Source organism: Hemitrygon akajei, chromosome 20 (genome assembly GCF_048418815.1).
Source record: "Hemitrygon akajei chromosome 20, sHemAka1.3, whole genome shotgun sequence".
Taxonomy (NCBI): Eukaryota; Metazoa; Chordata; class Chondrichthyes; order Myliobatiformes; family Dasyatidae; genus Hemitrygon; species Hemitrygon akajei.
The window spans coordinates 41,070,327-41,092,296 of NC_133143.1; the positions used below are offsets into that span (position 1 = coordinate 41,070,327).

Sequence of the window (21,970 nt, forward strand, 5' to 3'; positions counted from 1 at the left end):
GCATGAGTTTATGACAGCTGTGTAAATTGAATTCAATTAATTTAATAAATAATGAAAACCATGAAATTCCCCAAAATTTTTAAAAACCTACCTAGTTGACAAATAGCCTTAAGAAAGGTTTACATTTGACTCCATACCAATGTGTTGACTCATAATGACCTTAAGAAATGGGCTGGGAAAATACTCATATTAAAACTTTTCGAAGTGAGCCATAGACGTCAGCCAAGCCAGCTAAGCTGTGATCCTGTGCTACGATAAAAGAAAAATGGAATGTGGCCAATTCATTGATTAATTTTACCTGTAGGTAAGCCCAAGTTGGTCCATTTTGCTTGGAAAAATAAGGTCATGTAATCATTGTAATAGTTTAATCAGGTTAGAATTACAAGGAGATTGGATAAAATAATGAAAGGATTTAGCAAATCCTTGAACTGAGGCAAGCACCATGATGCATAAATTGTCAGCAAAAACCCGGAAGTTGTTACAATGCTATAGAAATAATTGGTTGGAATAAACTGGGGGAAAGAAGAGACACCAGTAAAGATTCAAACAAGATTTACAGTGTTTGAAAATCAAACAAGATTTACAACACCAGAATTTGATAATATATGGATTAAATGCAGCTGTAGGCCATTTGTCTCATTATATCTGCTCCACCATTCAAAAAGCTCACAGCTGACCTTGTCCCTCAGTGACAATTCCACATTTCTTATTATTCTCTTGATATCCAAAAAATGTATTCATCTGAGGGAGAGACTGAATAGGCTGGACTTGTTTTTCATGGAGCTAAAGAGGCTGAGGAGAACTATGTACGGCAACGAAAGGCATAGATAGGGTAGATAGTTTCACTCTTTATTCTCTTGGCAATGGTATCAAAAACATGATGGTTTAAGGCTGGAGGTAGGGTTTTTAGAGTGGTGATTTAAAAAAAAATACAGAGAATTATTGTTACCTGGAATGTGCTGCCAGAGGAAGTGGTGAAATCAGATACAATTGCTATGTTTGAGGTATTCAGACAGACACAGAGATAAGCAAGGCATATGGTACTATGAGCAAGCAAATGGGATTAGTGTACAGGACCAAAAGGTTTGATATGGACATCGGGGGCCAAGGAGCTTGTTTCTGGCTTGTACAACTCTTATGACTGTATACAAAAAAAATTACTTGAACCTGCTGTGTCATTCGATGATGGCCATTCAAATTCTGTGCTGGATGCACCAGCCAAGGGAAGTGTAAAGAGAAGGGGCCAGGTGCAAACTGAACATGTTGGACTCAATGCTGACATCTAGTATCTGGGGCTAAGTCCACTTGCTAATGCACAGAGACAGAAGTCTGGATGACACTGCCACGTACACTCAGCAGTTAGCCAGTGAGTCTTTTCCCAGTTCTGAGTCAGCAGTTTTAGTTCAACCCATCCCACTATATCATACATATATTTTGCATTTACATCTGAAATTAAACGCCACATTAGTTTGAAATGCAAATTCAGATGTCCAGGAGAATGAAGCCAGTGAGCCTGGGTTTATTAAGGCATCAGAACCTAAATAGCTGAACTTTTAGATCAGAAGTCTATCTACGTTGTGTTGGTGTGATAGAGACCACAACAGGCTCACAATATGAAGGCAGAGAGATGGAAAAAGATTGTGTGAATAGTCTCCGTGTCTGAGCTTCAGAATAGAGGTTGATTATTGTAAGCATGGGCATTCACTCGGAGATTGAAATGAAATGAATAACCAATTCATTGTTACCTACAGCTGCAGTGTGCCCTAAAATTGTATGACATTGGTGATGCCACATTTAGAATATTGTGTCAGTTAGGCTCGCATGGTAGCGTAGGGACTGAGTTATGGAGAGAGGCTGAGCAGGTTGGGACGAAGGAGAAAGAAGGGATGTCTTATAGATGCTTATAAAATTATGAAGGGCATAGGTTCAGGGAGTCTTGTATTAGAGGGCATAGGTTTAAGGTGAAAGGGGGAGATTTAGAAAACTGAGGGGCAGTTTTTTCACTCAGTGGATTGAACTGCCAGAAGTGGTTGAGGCAGATGCATGAACAACGTTTATAAGTGCGTTTAGATAAGGGCATGGATAGTTACGTTTTAGGAAGATACCGGCTAAGCATAGGCAAACAGATTGGCTTGAATGGGAATCTTGGTCAGCATCAACAAATTGGGCTGAAGGGTCTATTTCCATGCTGTGACTTGAATATAATCCACGACTGAGCCCCTACAGCAGTCTCGAGTAAAGAATTTAAAAGATTTCCTATTCTCTAGGTGAAGAAATTCTATGTTTTCTCAGTCCAGAATTATTGTCATCATATTTTGGGACTGTGATCTTAGCTTTTGACAATAGAGCAGATTGCGATTTTATTCCTTCATCTGTGCTATCAACCACTGTAAGAATTGTACATGCTTCAATGAGAATACCTCTCATTCTACAAAACTCAGCAGTTCAGACCTAGTTGTCTTAAGCTCTCTTTTATAAGATTATTATCCTGTCTGTCTATTTAAATCTGAAGTATTTCCATCATTAGGCAAGAGACCAGTAATCCACATTTGGTCCTATCAGTAAATAGTTTCAGTAAGAGATGTTTGCTCAGGTATCTGATTTCCTTGCAATAAAAGCCAGAGTATCTTTTGGTTTCTTAATGCTTGTTGAATTTACACGTTAACTTTCTGTAATTTGTGTACAAAGACACTGAATCTCTCTGGACACCAATGCCTTTCAGACCCTCAGCATTTAAAACAATACACCTCCACTATTTTTTAAGAGAATAATGATAATGTATCTATTCAGAAGGGTTGAATATGCATTTTTCCCTTCTTTCTTTGAGAAAAGGCAACCATATATGTTGTGATGGGATATGTTAGAGTAGATTTAAACACTTTGTAGGTGGGGAAGAAATCCCAAACCTAAAGTCAAAAGAACACAGCTTGTATTGGCCCCAGGATCACTGGCTGTTTGCCCCTGCTGACAATTTCAGTTATGCAGCCAACTATCTGTGGATCCCACGGGCTCTGCCCCAAAGCTGTGCTGTTTGCTTCGGCATGGCTCCTTGGCTGAGAGTTCTGCTGGGAACGGAGTCTGCAGCACGTGGCACAGGCCAGCGTCGCTCTGAGGCTGACCGAGCATGAGCAGTCAGCTGGACTCACAGAGCCACTTTGATACCCAATAAGGCTCTATCTACCCTGGCTCACCAACATAAACCTGGCTCACCAGTTTAAAGATACAGTGAAGAGCATTTGTGAGTATCAATGTCTTTGTTGTTTACAAACATTCAGTAATACTTGGGATATGTAGAAAATATATTCGCAATTATATTAAACTTGTTATTTTTTTTACATTTAAAAGCTAAGGAATACACCTATATGTTACACTTCAATTCAAAACCTTAAAACTAACTGAAAGAAATAATGAAAACATTCCTGCTTGCCTTTCTCTTGGGAGGTGATGTCTCTGATTGATAGAACATAGAACAGTAAAGCACAGTACAAGTCCTTTAGCCTACATTTTGTGCGTACTCCGCAACCTAACACTTCCTTCCTACACAGTCTATATCCATTCATTTTCTTACATCCATGTACCTATCTAAGAGTCTCTTAAATGTCCCTATTGTATCCGCCTTAACTACCACCCTGGCAGTGCGTTCCAGACACCTACCATCTCTGTGTTTTAAAAAATAAAATAAAAAAAGCCTACCTCTGATATCTCCGCTAAACATTCCTCCGCTCTGCCATCCTCCAATCCTCTGGGCCTACTCCTGTTGACAAGGATCGTTGTTAATGCCCCAGCAATCTCTTCCCTTTCTTCCTGCACTGACCTGGGGCATATCCTCTCCATCCCCAGGGATTTAGCTATCCAAAAATTTTTCAAAACCTCCAACACTTCCTCTTTCTTGATCTCAACATGGTTCAGCACATTAGTCTGTTCTATGTTAACCTTACATTTGTTGGTCCTTCTCCCTGGTGAACACTGAAGAATACCCTCACTCTAGGTATCTTCCTGTTCTTCGCAGACACATAGAATGCCTTGGAGTTTTTCTTAATCCTACTTGCCAAGGCCTTCTCATGTCTCCCAGCTCTCCCAAGTTCCTTCTTAAGCTCCTTCCTGACTATCTTACAACTCTCAGACTCTCAAAAATAAGCGGTGTGGTTGCAATAGTTATTGAGGAAACCTTCTAATCATGGATTTATATAATAATTAGATCAAAGTTTTGCTCTTGAATCCCTTCACATTGTTATTACATAGTGATCACTTCACTACCAATGCACTTAACTGTATTTTAAATATTGCTGATTTTGTAGAATGATATAGATATAAAGAATATTACAGATATTGTGATTCATTGGGTTTATTTTTATCTTTTATTAGTTGCCTGTGATAGATTTATTAATGTTGAACAGCATGTCTGATCCATTTCAACTGACCTAAGTATACTGAGCCCTAGCATTTCTTCACTATTTCAAAACTGCCACTAAGTTAACAAGAAAAAGAGCTCTTTTACTTTCAATGAATAACATAGGCAAACCTGATAAATGTTTACTTCCATGGGAAATGTTAGTTGTAGGAAGAGCAGGAAAATGTCACATTCTGCTTGGATATTTAGCAATATATTTTCAAGTATTCACCAAAGAATTATAATTACTGTTTGCCACTTCTCTTGCTCAGTGCTCTGTTTTTTATATATTTTATGGTGGTTAACCATGAACATTGCTAATTTGGTTAAAGTAATCTTTGTTTACAGTTTGTTTCTATTTTGTGCAGCTGGTTGCCTTTCTAACTCAAAGGATTATGTCGACACGCTAGAGGAACCATTTAAAAGAAAGAGAATCACAACCATCTATGTAAAATACTTTCCCCTGGGCTGTGTTTGATCTAACTTTATATCCAAGTATCCATTGAATGGTTGACATTCCAGATAGACCAAATGGAAAGCATCTAAGCTCTCTAAATTAGTTGTTCTGTCAATCCACTTGAAAGATATTTATGAGCGATGTGATTATACCAAGAGCCAATGAGATTTTCAATAAACTTCCACAATAATTCTTGTTACCAAGATTGTTTAATGTAATTTCTTGTACACAAGAGTAAAGGAAAACAAAAAAATTATTACTCCGGATCTCATGCAACACAGAACAAAAACATATAGATAAAGAACACAATACAGTAAATTAGATATGTTATGATAGCTTATACACATAGGTTGTATGTCTATAATGTGACGCTAGGCACAACAGTGTTTGTATGTAAAGTGATTGCTAGGAAATGATAAAGTGGTGATGGTTGGGGTGTGGAGGGGTTGGTTGGTGGGTAGAGTAGTTGATCAACCTTACTACTGAGGCACACTACCAACCATGCTGCATAGACAAGGTGCAGAGTGTTAAAGGCTGGAGCTGCAACTCATCTGCTGCTATGTATCTACTATGATTGATGATAAGATAAGCAAAATGGCTTGTCATGGTTTCTGTATGCATCAGAAAGATGGGATTCAGGGCTGTGATATAATATGGAATTAAGAAAATAACTTTCAACAGGAAAGGATGGTATCTGTTTTAAAATCTTAAATACTGTTAATCAGCATTTAAAGGAAAAGGTTTTTGTCAAATAATACTTTCCACCTCAACAAAAATAACTATAAGCTATTAGTCCATTCAAATTTTAATTGTTTTTCCTTTAACTTAGAAGATGCTCACCACTTCTTGCTCATCTCGTCAGAATTCAAGATACTTGATGTGTATTGGGTCAACTTGGAGCCTTTACTTTGTCAGTTGCTCTGCTCCATTTTTCCTTTCCTGCTTTGCTAGCTTCTCTTTGCCATATCCATAGTGTGTTACAGCTAAGACTAATGATTCATACTTCCTATTTAATTTACTTAATTCAAAGTCTTGGAGCCTCCACTGTAGATCATTTAATGTACTAATGGAACTGTAGTGGTAAATTTCTGCCTTTCACCACCTCTGTGCTGTTTGTACAGAGTGAAATGCATTCAAACATTGTCAAAATATTTCTTGGTTGCCTGGAGGGAAGCATGATTTGGATGCCTACTTCTAACATGGAAAGTTCTCATCTGATCTTGTGCGTTTATCTAATAGTTGTTTTCTTCAGCTGATATGATAATGTCTACAATCATGCATACAGTGGCTAAAATTCTTCTTGATGTATCTTTGCCTGATTTGTTTTTTTTTAGAGGTTCCAGTTCAGACAGTCTTGGTGAAGGAAATGCCATACTGCACCAGCAGTGGGATGTGCCCCTGTCATTCTTCTGATGGGCATATCAAGACCCTCTCTTCTATTCCACTGAAGATCTGTTCTTTTTACTTGGCTGATGTTGACTTGGGATATGATTATGGGCCATTGCTTCCAATATTTTACCAAAGCAGCCTCTGGGTCTTTCTCATCTCTTGATTTTGCTTACAACAACAAGGTATTCAATCAGCCCATCCAGTCTCTGCTGCATCCCATGTAGTACCACCACTCATTTCCATGCAAGCGATTCTATCTCATCTGACCACCTACTCCAGTCTGATTTTCCAAGCATATACAGTACTGTGCAGATGTCTCAGGCACATATATAGCAAGGGTGCCTAAAACTTTTTGCACAGTACTGCATTGGTCAACATGGAGCAGAGAGTGAGTTTGTAAATCTGGCGGGAGCAAACGATGTTGGAAATGGCAAAACTGGAGGGCCACCAGAGTGTTGTGGGAGATGTGGCAGAGCAGGAGTGCCATGGGCTGGGGGTGGTACAGGTGCAGACATACCCAGCCTAAACAATTGGATTATTGATCATTAGAGAATGTCTCTCTGGTGCTTCCCTCTCCCTTCTCTTTTTTTCCAACCATGCCTCCCTTCTCCCTGCCTCCTTCCCACTCTCAGTCCACAAAGAGATCCATATCAGAATTGGGTTTATCATTACTCACATATGTCATGAAATTTGTTGTTTTTTGCAGCAGTACAGTGCCATACATAAAATTACCATAGTACTGTGCAAAAACCTTGGGCACCCTAGATATATATTTATGCTTAAGACTTTTGCACAGTACTGTATGTACTCAGGAATTAGATTATACTGTCCAACTGCCAGTCTAGAGCACTCATGAAAAATGTGTGTTGTCGTAGGGAGAACATGCAAACAGCACACAAATCTGGATCTGTGGTGCTGAGGGGCAGCTGATCTGCTAGTCACACCACTGAACCCTTGTGATCCTACTGAAAATGTGCAGTAGAGGTGGTCCACAGCCAATGCGCTGTCATGAGTCACTGGAGAAAATGGTCCTCTTTTAAAGTTATGTAATGAGCAAGATGGAATTGTCCTTTTGATCATGGTTCACAAAGCTCTGGAAAACTCAACAGTCAGGGTTGTGCATAGTTCTTGTCTTTGCTGCATGGCAATTGGTTTGTCACGTCTAGTCTGTTAGTTAAGTAACCTCTCTTGTGTCTCTAAGTTACAGGGCCCTTGTCTCAAAAGTCTTTGATTTGTACAGATGTTGGTAGACTGTTTTGTCATTTCAAGCAAATCTATTTATTGTAAAATTCAAGATTTTATTTTGAGGAATTGCACCAAGATGAGACAAAAAAAATCCCCTCTACCCCCACACAGATGAATGATTTCCACAGAAGTGCTCAGGACAGGCAGCTGTAGTTTCAGATCACTAACAGCTGATGCAAGTCAAATGTATTTTGTTTGTTTTCATTTTGTGGATGGATTCATGAGCCTGCCATGTCTTTCCCACCTGCTGGATGTGAGTCTGTGGTGAAGGGTGGAGAGGATGGTGTCAATATAACAAGTTTAATTTGTGTTTGCTTAGTGCATGCCAATGATTTCTTGCACAGATGCATGGGGCACCCACAGTACTGGAAGCAGATATGCTTATAGGCTGAATCCGGAGTAAGGTTAAGCAGTGTCTGCTTGCCCATGCCAGGAACTTGCTCCTGATTCAAAAAGAGTTCTGAGGAGTCTGTGTATTTTGTTGTCTGGTCAGGAGAGACCCTATGGGTTTCACAAGAAAACCACCACACGTCTTCCTCATTAGCTGATCTTTTGATCTTGTCACATTTTACATTCACCACCCAGACCATTCCCTACTGGCAGTAGATTGTAATATTTTCCTTAAATTGAGTCCTATTAAATTTGATCGTTCAGGTATTTCCTTGGCATGCTTGGTTTTCAGTACCCTACCATATTCTACAATATCTACAACTTTGCCATTAATATCCTATTGATTTATTGTAGAATTGCATTAGTTTTAATTGTTGATCCAAGATCGCACTCTTGATAGTTGTGCTCAGAAGTATCTGTATTACCGAAGGTCGTAAAACAAATTACTTTTTTCTTCCAGACTTCATTAGCCCATGTTTTAGCGAACAACAGCAGAAAACAGAGCAGTACAAGATTTGTCAGTCTTTCTGCTGCAAATGCAACCGTAAATAATGTTCGGGAGGTGATAAAACAAGCTCAGAATGAACAAAAGCTACTCAAAAGAAAAACAATTATATTCTTAGATGAAATTCATCGCTTCAATAAAACACAACAGGTAAAGAACTCATTTGGTAACTGAAACTTTGGGAATTAGAATGTCTTGAGGCATTTTGATAATATTGAAAATATTTCTTGAGATAAACTGAATACTTAAATTAGAAAAAGGTTTTCATGCACAGTATAATCATTTAGCAAGACTAGCATGCCAAGATTTGACAGACTTTCTGGATTACTTTATTTACAATTTCTCCATTTTATTTGCTTCCTTATTTATTTGACAGAGAGAGCTGTAAATAATTGAAAAGAAAACTTACATTTTGTTGACTCTTGTGTGGTAACTACTTTCTTCCTCACAACCTCAGGATACTTTTCTGCCTCATGTCGAGTGTGGGACAATCACACTGATTGGTGCAACAACAGAAAACCCTTCCTTTCAGATCAATGCAGCCCTGCTGAGTCGTTGCCGTGTCATCGTTCTTGAGAAGCTGTCAGTAGAGGCTATGGAAACTATTCTGTTACGTGCTTTAAGCTCCCTTGGGATCAGTATACTAGGACAGGATAAAGAAGCCGACTCTATGGATGGCTGCAAAGAGTCTGAGTAAGTCCCTTTAGACACAGCTTGTTTAAAACAAAACAGAATGTCCAGAATCTAGTGGCATAATGCCAGCAGGGGACAGTCCTGTGTTTATATTTTATCTCTGAGGGAAAACTGGGATCCCATAGGGGGAGAAAAACAATGCCAAATTGAGCATGACCCTGTAAGATATTATGACTGGCTTAAAGCTGATTTTTTTTTCTTTCAAAGTGCATTTGATTAACCAGGCCCTATTGATTACACAGAATTCATTAAATTCCTTTAATGACAAGTCCCATAAAAGCTAGTTCAAGTGATCTCTCTTCATAATAGAACTGTTTGTAAGAAATACTTTAGACAAATGCCCTCGTTCATGTGAAGTGGCAGGATTGTTTTGTTTATTATTAATTACAAGCTGAGTTAACACCCATTACAGAGCTACACGGTTCTGAATTAATAAGCCTTTTCATGAGAGCTTTGCCATTCTCTCGTTTATCATCTGTGAGAGGGTTCTTTCCATTATTGTCTTATTATAATTTCAAGCAGAACGCTTCAGCATATTATTAGGAAATGTTTCTGATATTGGTGAAAATAAAACCAAATAAATAATAAATTCTTTTTAATCGGAAATTGATGAGGGGAAGGTTCGATGTGAATTGCAAGCATGCTGCAAGTTGCTGGCTGACTATTTCCTGGTTCCATAAGGTTATCATGGGTGGGGGTAGAGATGTGGTAGTGAGGATAAGCTCTCACTACCTATTAAACGCTCCCAACAGCATGCATCCAAAATAGGCTCTAACAACCAAGTCCAGCTCCTGGCCTTCAGGTGTGGCATAGCTACTAAACCCGGCAGAACAATTTCTACTGACGGGAGAAGGGGGAAAAGAGGTGTTACTGGTGCCTTAAAACCAGTTGCTTCATGCAGAATGGGGCTTGTCAGCCGCGGCTGGAAGCTCATCTAGAAGGAAAACTGATCTCAAAGCTCTGCTGCCCTGCGACTGTACCACTTACAGAGAAAGCTTTGGGAGTAAAACCCTGAGGAGAAATCCAGAGCTGGAGCCCCTAAGGCAGTCCTATGTTGAGTTCAACACTGACTGATAACTCCTGCAATGCCGTTGGTGCCAAACGATATTGGTCTATGGCGTTCCATTGGATTCGTCAGCTGCATGGTGAGGTGGAATCTGCTGTGTGGGAAACAGCTTGCTCTCCGTATCATACTGCCTTGGCTTGCATATTACAAAAACAGCTACAACACAGTATCCATATCAAACATTCATAGGGCCTCGTATGCTTCATGCAAACTGAATCATCTTATTTTTGTATATATAAAGTCATTTCACTTGAACATTACTTGCCTTTTAAATTAATCATTGGGAGGGATCTATTAATTAACAAGGCTATTAAACAACACAATGACTGCCAATTAACCTTTCCTGCTCTAAAAGCAAATAATTCAAAAAAATACTTAATTTCTTCTGATTGTAAAGTATTTTGATTTTATTTTAAAAATTTTCTTCGTCCTTTCTGTCAGATTTTATATTTTTCGTGTCTGCTTGATCCTCAGTTCATCCACTCAATTCAATCTAATACATGATTATGTTGTTGAGCAGCAAGTTTCCTGTTCAAGGTTTGTGATACTTTCAACAATTTTGTGAACAAATAGTTAAATATCTAACTAAAAAAGATTTACGCAGTAGTTTCTTTTTAAAACTGTTTAGACCACACTTGGAATGTTGCATTCAGTTCTGGTTGCTTCATTAGGGGAAATATGCGGAAGCTTTAGAGGGGGTGCAGAGCTGAATTTACCAGGATGTTGCCTGGATTAGAGAGCGTATTTTATGAGGAAAGGTTGAGTAATATTACATACTGTATTGAACTGCTGCTGCTAAGTTAACAAATTTCACGACACATGCCAGTGATAATTTCTATAATAAACTTGAGTCTGATTCTGAGTTAGAGCTTTTCTCCTTGGAACGAAGGAGGATGAGAGATGACTTCATAGAGCTATATAAAACGATAAGAGGCTGGATAGAGTGAACAGCCAGCACCCAGATCCTGGGCAGAAAAGGCTAATACAAGAGGGCATAATTTTAAGGTAATTGCAAGAAAGTTTAGGCGGGATGTCAGAAGTAGCTTTTTTTACACACAGAATGGTGAGTGCGTGGGGCACACTGACAAGTGGTGGTAGAGATGGATATATTCGGGGGGATTTTACAGATTCTTAGCGAGGCACGTGCAAGAAAGAAAAATAGACTTTGTGGGAGGGAAGGGTCCAATTGATGTTGGAGTAGGTTAAAAGGATGGCAGAACATCGTGCTCTAAAGAGCCTGTACTGTTCGATGTTCTTAATAGTTATCCTGAGAGATTTCAATGCAGAGAATGCAAATTTCAATGAATCATGCTCAAAGATGAATTAAAAAGTAAAATAATAACTCCAAAGTTAAAGGGGAAATTTCAACCTGATAGGTATGAAGTGATTTTATGCTTCACATTTACAAATTAACCATTTGCTCTGGAGTGATGCTTATGTATTAGAGAGTTTGTGTACTTGGATTGTTCAAGTTTGCCTGGAATTGGAGATGAGATTCTTTTCTGCACTGGTCCTCGACCTCTGCCAGTGCTGTAGGCACATCATATGCATTAGGTTCATGTTGTAAATTTCCCTGATGAACTGGAAGATTTTTACCAAGATTACAAATAGTCCTATCAATCTTCTAGATGTATTTGTTTGTCAGAACGTCAAAGGCAGTTCTTATTTATGAACACAAAATCCACAGGCGCTGAATACACAAGGTAGCTTTATAAATGCATTATATCTTACTTCTGAGATTTAGTTCCATTCATCTTAATTGTACAGGATTTTGGAATGAAATACTGTTTGCATGTGTCACGATATGTATTTTGCATACTGTACTGAGGATGCGTTATCACCCCATACATTTCTGTGTAGAGGGTTCTGTATTCATCTAAACGAAGTTGGTGGTGAGATTTAATTAACACCGAGGTTGTTCCTCACAACATCACAGGCAACCATGGCTTCATTATTGTAGTAAACAGAGGAATCCTAGGCTCCATGTCTATAAATTCCTTGAATTTCTTGTGCAAGTTGATAAGGTGGTTAAGGAAGCATATGGTGTGCTGCCCTTTGTTAGTTGGCAGACTGAGTTCACGAGCACCAAGGTAATGTTGCAGATTGATTAAACCTATGGTTAGGCCACACTTGGGTTATTGTCAACACAAGTGAATCTGCAGATGCTGGAAATAAATAAAAACACAAAATGCTGGCAGAACTCAGCAGGCCAGACAGCATCTATGGGAGGAGGTAGATCCTGATGAAGGGTTTCGGCCCGAAACATCGTCACTACCTCCTCCCATAGGTGCTGTCTGGCCTGCTGAGTTCTGCCAGCATTTTGTGTTTTTACTTGGGTTACTGTGTTCAGTTCCAGTCGATTCATTACAGGAAGCATTTAGAACCTTTAGAGAGTGCAGAGGAGATTTACTAGGATGCTGCCTGGACTAAAGAGCATGTCTTATGAAGAAAGGCTGAGTGAGTGAGGGCTTTTATCTGTGCAGTGAAGGAGGACGAGAGATTTTGTGATAAAGTTTAATGAGATAAGGGGCATGGATGGAGTGGACAGCCCGTGTCTTTTTCTCAGGATAACAATGGCTAACAGGACATACTTTTAAGGTGATTGGAAGGGAAGTGTGGGGGTTAAGGGGATGTCAGAGGTAGATTTATTTTCTTATGCAGAAAGTGGTAAGAGCATGGAATGCATTGAGGTAGAGGCTGATATAGGGAGTTCCAAGGGATTCTTAGGTAGGCACATGGATGAAAGAAAAATGAAGGATTAGATTGATAAATTGAAAGGTTGGCACAGATCATGGGCTGAAGAACCTGTACTGTGCTATGGTGTTCTGTGTTTCATGGCATCATCCAAGTAAGCAATACACTATAATTTCAAACAGACTGGCTTTTTCCATAGCCGATGAGGTAGTTATAAAAACCTGTTGTGACGCTCTGAACCCTCAACTGAGAAACACACAAGAAAACAAAAAGTTGCAGCATATCTCCAACTCTTTCTGCCAGTGGCTTCTCAATATCCTAATTGGTTTGTACAGGCACTGTATTCATATCCACTCACCATAGCAAAGTAAATACCACATTGGCTTCTAATACTGGAATATCTCCCAATAAACATTTCCAGCCTGTCAGAAATTGGCTTGTATTACAGTGAATTGATTTTGTTCTGTGCTTGAATTCCCAAGTTCTTGATCGTGAAATTTATGTTGAAGTAATTTTTTATTTAATAACAGTGACTTCTATATCTCTATATGAGATTACTTGTAGGTTGGGAGCTTGTGGCAGTTTGTAGTATAGACTGCATTGACTTTCTGTGTTGAGGTTAAAATAAAACTCAGAATTTTCACAATGCATTTAAAATCTGATGCTAGGAGGAGACCAGTCAGAGGACTTCCTTTATTTCCACAAGGCACTCTCCTTGTACTCTGGTTGAGAAATCTTTGTTCTGTATTTCATTGCTGAGAAGTATTTTAATGTTATTTTAAAGCATGTTTCCAGCTGTATTTCATTAAGTACTTCAAGGCTCTTTAATAAGTAGGATTATCCTTTTATATTTTCAAGATCTAAGTTAATTTAGGGTGATGGGGTGGAGATACTTCTCTACCAAAGGAGGTGTAAGATGCTCCTTCCCTCCACTAGCTTGCAGGTCACCCTTGGACAAGATATAGCACCTGCTTAGCCACACCCCACCCCGATCAGGGTCACATGAAGCTATGGGAGCAGGTATGAGCAGCTGGGACTTACCACTGACACCAGGCAGACAATCTCTAAAGAGAGTTGATATGTCTGGGGTCACTCCTCAGGTAAAGACACTGCCCAGAAGAAGGCATTGGCAAAACACTTCTATAGAAAGAAGTTGCCAAGAACGATCATGGTTACCATGATTGCCTATGTCATATGGCACAGCTCATTATGATGATGACAAAGTTAACTTACGGTGTAGTGAGTTGTTTCTTAGTGCAAAATGTTCTCTTTCACCAGAGATTCATTTGGTCAGAATGTCACTTCCATAAAGTTGAAGAGATGGTTTAGTTATTATTGAAAGATTAACTGCTGTTATTGCTATTTCATGCCTAAGTGCTTAGATTGGTGGCTCAAACTGATCCATTGGCCTATTCTGTTTTGAAATCAAAGTGTCAGCGTTCCAAGTAATCAGAAATTACTATGTAGGATGACAAATGATAGACAGTGACCTTCACTCCCAATGGTCTAAGTCATTGGAGACCCAAGAGACTGCAATCTGAAGTGAAAAATGAGTTTATGGAAGAACCCTCTTTTTTGGGCAGAATCTGCAGAGGGAAACAGACAAACAACATTTTGGAGTGAGATCCTTTATCTGGACTGCCTTGATATAAACATGCTGGTTGACATAAGCTGGCTGCTAAAGTTTGTGAATTTCTTCTTCAGTCGCTTCCCAGAATCTTCTAATGGGGGGGGGGGGGGGGGTCATATTGTTTAGTGCATTCCAAATCTGTGTAGAACTCCCAAGGCTTTCTTTTACTGTTTTTGGAAGCAGTGTCATGAGAAGCTCATCAAATGATGCACCTGTAGCTACTCTGCCAAAGATATCAGACCAGAGGCTTTTCCTGCTCAGGCCAATCAGGCACATTATAAAATCTTACTGGGATGCTAGTCTCCATTTAAGAGTAGGTCAGGGAAATTTTAATATGAAAGTTTTGCAGCCAACTTTTGCACTGTACAGTTAGCTGTTGCCTGTTCTTCCTTTCCCACTGCCAATTGATTCTTCTCAAACACAAGTTCTAAGACAACACGCACAAATTGCTGGAGGAACTCAGCAGGTCAGGTAGCATCTATGGAAAAGAGTAGAAAGTCATTGTTTTGGCCTGAGACCCTTCATCAGGACGAAAAGGAAGAGGAGAAGTTAGAATAAGGTAGGGGGGGGGAGGGGAGGAAGTAGTGCAAAGTAGTGGGTGATATGTGAAATCTGCAGAAGGGCAGGGAGTGAAGAGCTGGAAAGTTGATTGGTGGAAGAGATAAAGGGCTGGAGAAGGGGGAGTCTGATAGGACAGAGACCATGGAGGAAAGGGAAGGGAGAGGTGCACCAGAGGGAGGTGATGGACAGGTAAGGAGATACGGTGAGAGAGGGAAACAGGAATGGCGAATTGTGACAGGGAGAGTGGGCAATTACTGGGTTCACTCCCATCTCCCCACCCCACCATCATGGTTTCACTTATCACCTACCGCCTTGTACCTCCTCCTCCACTCCCCTCCTACCTTGTTACCTTGACTTTTCCTCTTCCTTTCCAGTTCTGGTTAAGGGTCTCAGCTTGAAACGTCCACTGTTTACTCTTTTCCATGGATGCTGCCTGACCTGCCAAGTTCCTCCAGGATTTTGTGTGCACTGCTTTGAATTTACAGGATCTGCAGATTTTCTTGTGTTTGTGATGCAAGTTCTACAAGATGTTTTGTGGTTCAATGATTATGATTTTAAGTTTATCTTTGCCAACCTGTGGCATTGCCTTCTGAATTCCTTTCCAAGTTCTTTTGGTATAAGCGATAAAGTTGACAGGATAGTTAGCCTATTGCTATGCATTCTGAATTGCTCTTATCTAGGTAAATGCTCAAAAATCAAAGTTTTAAGTAAATTTATTTCAAAGTACATATAAGTATGTCATTATTTTCTACCTTGAGATTAATTTCCTTGCAAGTATTTACAAGATAATGAAGAAATACAATAGCATTTATGAAAAATAATGAATAACAAACTATAAAACTATAAATTGACAAATAACCAATATGCAAAAGATGAATTGTGCAAATAATAAAACTAGTAAATAATACTGAGAACGAGTTCTTAGTTACACAGCTATAATGTTACACAGACAGCCCTTCTCTGACTGAATTCATTCAGCAGCATCTCTGTGTTTGCATCAATGTATTATTGTGTATTTTTTCTTCGGTTATTTCATTTGTAGGATTTCCTTGTTTTCCCCTTACAATGTTATCATTTAATCCTTTAAAATTTAGTTATGGAGCTTTGCTAGATGTTCTGTGCTTACCTGTGGGATTGTGAGTGTTTGCTTTATCATATTTCAAACTTGAAGTGTAAAAATACTGCAATTCAATATTCCCATATAAACTTAACTAAAACTTACCTTCCAAAGGGATATCAGTGCAAAATCATGTTTGTAAAAAAGCAGTGATGGTAGATCACTGATAGAATACAGGAAGTCAATGATTTTCTGTCATTTCACTCTGAGAAACTATAGATCACTTTTTTTGTGGCAATTAAAATTGAAATGGGTTTAACCATATGTAACAATGTCATGAATATACAATGTTATACTTTGGTTTGTAACTGATCATTTAGTCAAATAATCGTGTAAGCTTTATTTTGGACTGCAGGATAACATGGGTGTAGGATAAAGCATTGGCATTCAGACAGTGTCTAGGAAAGCTGACAGTGATACAGTTTCTTGCCTCAAGTGTTATCTGAGACAGTGTGTGGTTGCAGCCAATTTTAACAATATGGCATGGACACTTTAAAAATGCTGTTGTTTATCATCATTTAAACCATCAGCTTTTCAGATTTTCAAATCAGTGCATCATTTTAAAGAAAATATGCAGTATCAAATTCAGAAATGGATTTTATTGATGTGATTTATTTTTAAATGAAATCTGGAGGATAAATATAGATAGTTGCTGTGGCGTGTTTAGATGAAGTATCTAATCTAGGAGTCAGGTTACAATGCAAACAGCAAGAATAAATGTAGTTTTTACAACTGTTCTCTGAGCAGTTGGGATTAGATTGCAAACTCAAATGTCTCAACTATTTATAGTGCTTGCCTCTGTTGTTTGTCATTTTGTCATTAAGTACGTAAGACTTGCTATTTTCTTGACAGCCGATGTGTTCCAGAATGTGCTTTATGTGTTGGTAACTTACTTTTCTGTAAAAGCTGGTATGGTGATTCTTGGTGTAGATTTGAAAAACATACCTCCCAACACAACAATTGGACAAACAAAACTAAATTCTCGCTGTGTTTCTGTCTTGTTATTGAATGCTACTTTTTAAAAATGCCATCACAGGTGTATGTGGTAAAAAAAATAGAAGTAGCTGAGAACAAGTATTCCAAATATTTCTTCATTTAAAAAAAAAAGTCACCCATAATTAATGTTACTGCTACATACTTGCAGAAAAATGATGAACTCTCTATGGGGAACAAGAGTTGAGGGTGCATTAAATTAGCCACTATATTTTTCCTTAATTAATTTCTGTTAGTTAAATGTTAAAATCTTCAACTTTGTTGCTTTGATTATTCCACTTGTGATCATGTATGTGCAAGCATACACATCTTGTCAGCTCCTTGAGTCTTCTCTACCTTTCAGTAAGTTCATGATATATCTGAATTCAGCTTCAACTTGCATTCCTGTCTACCCCGTATCTTTTCATCACAGCCCCTTATTATGAATCTATCTAGTTATGTCTTAAGAATGTGCAAAGACACTGGTTGTAGTTGCCCTAAAATAAGTTATTATGCTGCTGTTAATCCACAAACCAGCAAGGAGTTTGGTACATTTCTGAATTGCCTCAGTTTATTTTGCATGATTCGCACTTATTTGAACTTGTAATAAAAGAAAAGGCTCATGTTGAGTAACTGGAAACTGTAAGTCTAATATCACGTGTGGATTACACCACACATTTTTTATTGATGTGTTTCTGATTTTCAAAGCTGTGCGAATACTAGCCTTGACTAAACCAAGTTTTCTCCGATGATCAGGCTACATATCCCATTTATTACCTATGTACACCTTCGCATAAAAGCTGAAAGGCAGACCATTTGTTCCATTGTGTATGTAGTGTAGCTTATCTTTGTCTTATAACCTGATCAGCTTAACTTTGTCCTTATAACCTAGGACTGACTTGTGCTGCTGCTTATTGTCCATTGAATATCTCTTTTCTTGGCCTCTTGACTCAAAGCTGCATCCCTTTCCACATTCCCTATCAACTTAACTGTGGTTACTTGGCAGTTTCTCGCGCCGATCACTTCTTCCACAAAAGTCTCCTCTGGAAAAGCTTTATGCATATTCTATTGACCATTGAGTCATTAATTCTGCACACCTACAAAAAATGAACCATACCTCTAACTACTATGAAAGGAAGGGCACTGTCCTCATCTTATTGAACAAGTGTGGATTAGCTGCATATTGTGATCCTTGCTCCTGTTTTCAAGTGTTAGGCAACTTCCCTGCTATGCAATCTCACGTCCTTGCTAAAAATAATTTCATTCTGACTCCATGTATTTTTAATTTATTTTGAACCGTATTTAAATTTGATACCAACATTAAAAATTTTTGTGCTTTCAGCATCATAAAAAGCATTGTCAGCATGCCAATACACCTCAAAGATTGCAAAACATAATTTTCTTTAACCTGCCAAACAATTTGGTTCTGCCTTGGAGCTAACTGAAGTTGCAGCCTTGTCCTTGGACTGTGTGGAGTACGGTATCAGTTGAGAATCAGCAAGGGGTTTTGGAAGAGCACAGCTGTTCATGTGCTTTTACCACAACAGGAATCTGGATGGTTTCCTGTTCAAAAAAGGTATGACTGCATGACAAGTTCAGCTGCCCTGCTAAAAAGGTTCAGCTTTATTGCACCCCAGGCTCTTTCCTTTCCTTTGGAATTTATCAACTGCAAGATAAGCAAGTGTTGTAATCAGATACCAGTTATGGTTGATGAACTGAAGGTATTTAAATGGGATGAGATACATTCGTTAACAGGAATTTAGAAATTAATGTTGCCAGCAACAGTGACAGGCATTTAGAGTGCTCATATGACAGTTCTCTATCCTATTAAAAAAGCAACCTGGTTAACCAATTAAAAAAACAAATGGATTAACAACAGAAAAAGTGGGCAATGTGCTTCATATATACTACATATTAAGCAGTTGTAATCTAATTTGACTGGTTTTTATGATAACCTTCTAGTTTCATAGTTTAACGGTCACAATTTTTAAAAATTCTTATGCTTTTGAAGGATTGTGATAAGATCTAAAACAAAAATAGTCTGAAGATTATTTAATGACTTTTAAAGATAGAAGTCCAGCTACGCAAATTGGCTCCATGTAATCAGACGTGAAAAAATAACTAAGAAAAATATGGGGAAATGTTATCTTTGTTGGTCTTTAACCTTCATAGTAAAAGCCCATATCCTCAGATCAGCTGGTATGTTGGTGTCTCCATAGCTATAGCTCTGAGAATTTTTATACTTTTCATCTGTTGTCATTTTAATGCTGAACCTAAAATGGGTGCAATCAGTTCCAGTGAGTGCAAACTATAGGTGCTCCTTTCATCATTGTGCATTCCGTACAAGTAACATATCTAACAACTTACAAGTTTTTTTGGAGCACGTACTTGGAATTTCCATGTAAATGGAAACAAGGTATTCTTCCACTGAGTAAATATAAGCAATGTGTCATTTCAAGAAAACAGACATAGGGGAACGTCACGTGATGACGCAGGATCGAGACATGGAAATCCAGCTCTCCCGTAAAAAAAACAGTTAAATAATGTTTAACTGGAGAAAAGTTAGTAAATACTTTTTAAAAATTACTTTTAAACTACTCAGGATTGTCTTAAGATATGTCTCCTAAACAGAAGCAGAAAAAAACTAGTACTTTGAAGACAACACAAGTTGGAAAAGAATCAAGGCCGGCAGCCATGAAAGAGCCTCGGGCTCAAGTGCATCTTTCCTCCGGCGATACAGAACAGGAAACTGCGGCAACATCAACCGTTTCCAAAAAAAAAGAGCAACAGGAATTGCGCATGCGTGAAGGAAGGGGCATGCGCAAACATGAGCAACCCAAACTACAAATCCCAGCTATGATTGGAACTGAAAGTGAATATGAGGTGGAATCAGATTCTCTGGTTAAATCAGACGAAGATGAAGAGACAAACAAAGAAGAGCAACAGGAAGAGGTTGGAGGTGATACTGGAGACATAAAATCTTTGGTGCAAATAATGCATGAATTAAAAGCATTAAAAGTAATAAAAAAAATATTAAAAATATGAAGATTATGGATAAAATGATGAAAAGACAGGACAAAATGGACAAGAAAATTAAAAACTTGGAAGAAATAACAGGAGACACCATTGATAGAGTGAATAAAATGGAAGATAATATTTCTGCCTGGACATCAGAAGGAAAACGGTTGTTGGAAAAAGTGGATGTGTCTATCCATGGCCTCCTTTATTGTCAAAATGAATCCAAACTCAGGTTGGAGGAACAACACCTTATATACCGGCTGGGTGGCCTCCAACCTGATGACATGAACATTGACTTCTCTAACTTCCGTTAATGCCCCTCCTCCCCTTCTTACCCCATCCTTGACATATTTAGTTGTTTGCTTGTTCTCCATCTCCCTCTGGTGCTCCCCCCCACTTTCTTTCTCCTGAGGCCTCCCGTCCCATGATTCTTTCCCTTCTCCAGCTCTGTATCACTTTTGCCAATCACCTTTCCAGCTCTTAGCTTCATCCCACCCCCTCCGGTCTACTCCTATCATTTTGCATTTCCCCCTCCCCCCTCTACTTTCAAATCTCTTACTATCTTTCCTTTCGGTTAGTCCTGACAAAGGGTCTCGGCCTGAAATGTCGACATCGCTTCTCCCTATAGATGCTGCCTAGCCTGCTGTGTTCTACCAGCATTTTGTGTGTGTTGTTGTTAGAAGATGAACTGACCTCCAAAAGTCATAAAGATGAAACATTCTTTTCAACATTTTAAGCAAGATTAGTGTATTATTTTTGTTTTGTACAATTTTAGAGTGAGAAAAATGGAAAGGAGCACCATGCAAAAGTTTGGGCAGCCCAAGAGATTTGAGCTCTCAGATAACTCTTACCAAGATCTCAGACCTTAATTGGTTTGTTAGGGCTATGGCTTGTTCACAGTCATCGTTAGGAAAGGCCAGGTGATGCAACTTCCAAAGCTTTATAAATACCCTGACTGCTCAAACCTAGTCCCAACAATCAGCAGCCATGGGCTCCTCTAAGCAGTTGTCTAGCACTCTGAAAATTAAAATAAATGATGCCCACAAAGCAGGAGAAGGCTATGAGAAGATAGCAAAGCATTTTCAGTTAGCCATTTCCTCAGTTCATAATGTAACTAAGAAATGGCAGTTAACAGGAACGGTGGAGGTCAGGTTGAGATCTGGAAGAACAAGAAAACTTTATGAGAGAACTGCTCGTAGGATTGCTAGAAAGGCAAATCAAAACCCCCGTTTGACTGCAAAAGACCTTCAGGAAGATTTAGCAGACTCTGGAATGGTGGTGCACTGTTCTACTGTGCAGTAACACTTGCACAAATATGACCTTCATGGAAGAGTCAGCAGAAGAAAACCTTTCCTGTGTCCTCACCACAAAATTCAGCGTCAAGTTTGCAAAGGAACATCTAAACAAGCCTGATGCATTTTGGAAACAAGTCCTGTGGACTGATGAAGTTAAAATACAACTTTTTGGCTGCAATGAGCAAAGGTGTGTTTGGAGAAAAAGGTGCAGAATTTCATGAAAAGAACACCTCTCCAACTGTTAAGCATGGGGGTGGATCGATCACGCTTTGAGCTTGTGTTGCAGCCAGTGGCATGGGGAACATTTCACTGGTAGAGTGAAGAATGAATTAATTAAATACCAGCAAATTCTGGAAGCAAACATCGCACTGTCTGTAAAAAAGCTGAAGATGAAAAGAGGCTTCTACAACAGGATAATGATCCTAAACACACCTCAAAATTCACAATGGACTACCTCAAGAGGCGTAAGCTGAAGGTTTTGCCATGGTCCTCACAGTCCCCTGACCTAAACTTCATCAAAAATCTGTGGATAGACCTCAAAAGAGCAG

The 21,970-nt window shown here is 38.9% G+C and overlaps 2 protein-coding genes across 3 annotated transcripts in view; one reads left to right on the forward strand and one right to left on the reverse strand.

The window, feature by feature from the left end:
• The window catches only part of mylk4b (myosin light chain kinase family, member 4b), a 189,944-nt gene extending 180,900 nt beyond the window's left edge, over window positions 1-9,044 (reverse strand). For both annotated transcript variants that reach the window (XM_073024204.1, XM_073024205.1), the window contains exon 1: window positions 8,786-9,044. The gene's annotated coding sequence lies outside the window, so the exon portion shown is untranslated. The remainder of the gene's footprint in view (window positions 1-8,785) is intronic.
• Window positions 1-21,970, forward strand: part of wrnip1 (WRN helicase interacting protein 1) — a 59,382-nt gene that overhangs the window by 18,081 nt on the left and 19,331 nt on the right. Inside the window, exons 2-3 of the mRNA XM_073024207.1 lie at window positions 8,332-8,526; window positions 8,834-9,069. Coding sequence (XP_072880308.1) covers window positions 8,332-8,526; window positions 8,834-9,069 — 431 coding nt within the window. The remainder of the gene's footprint in view (window positions 1-8,331; window positions 8,527-8,833; window positions 9,070-21,970) is intronic.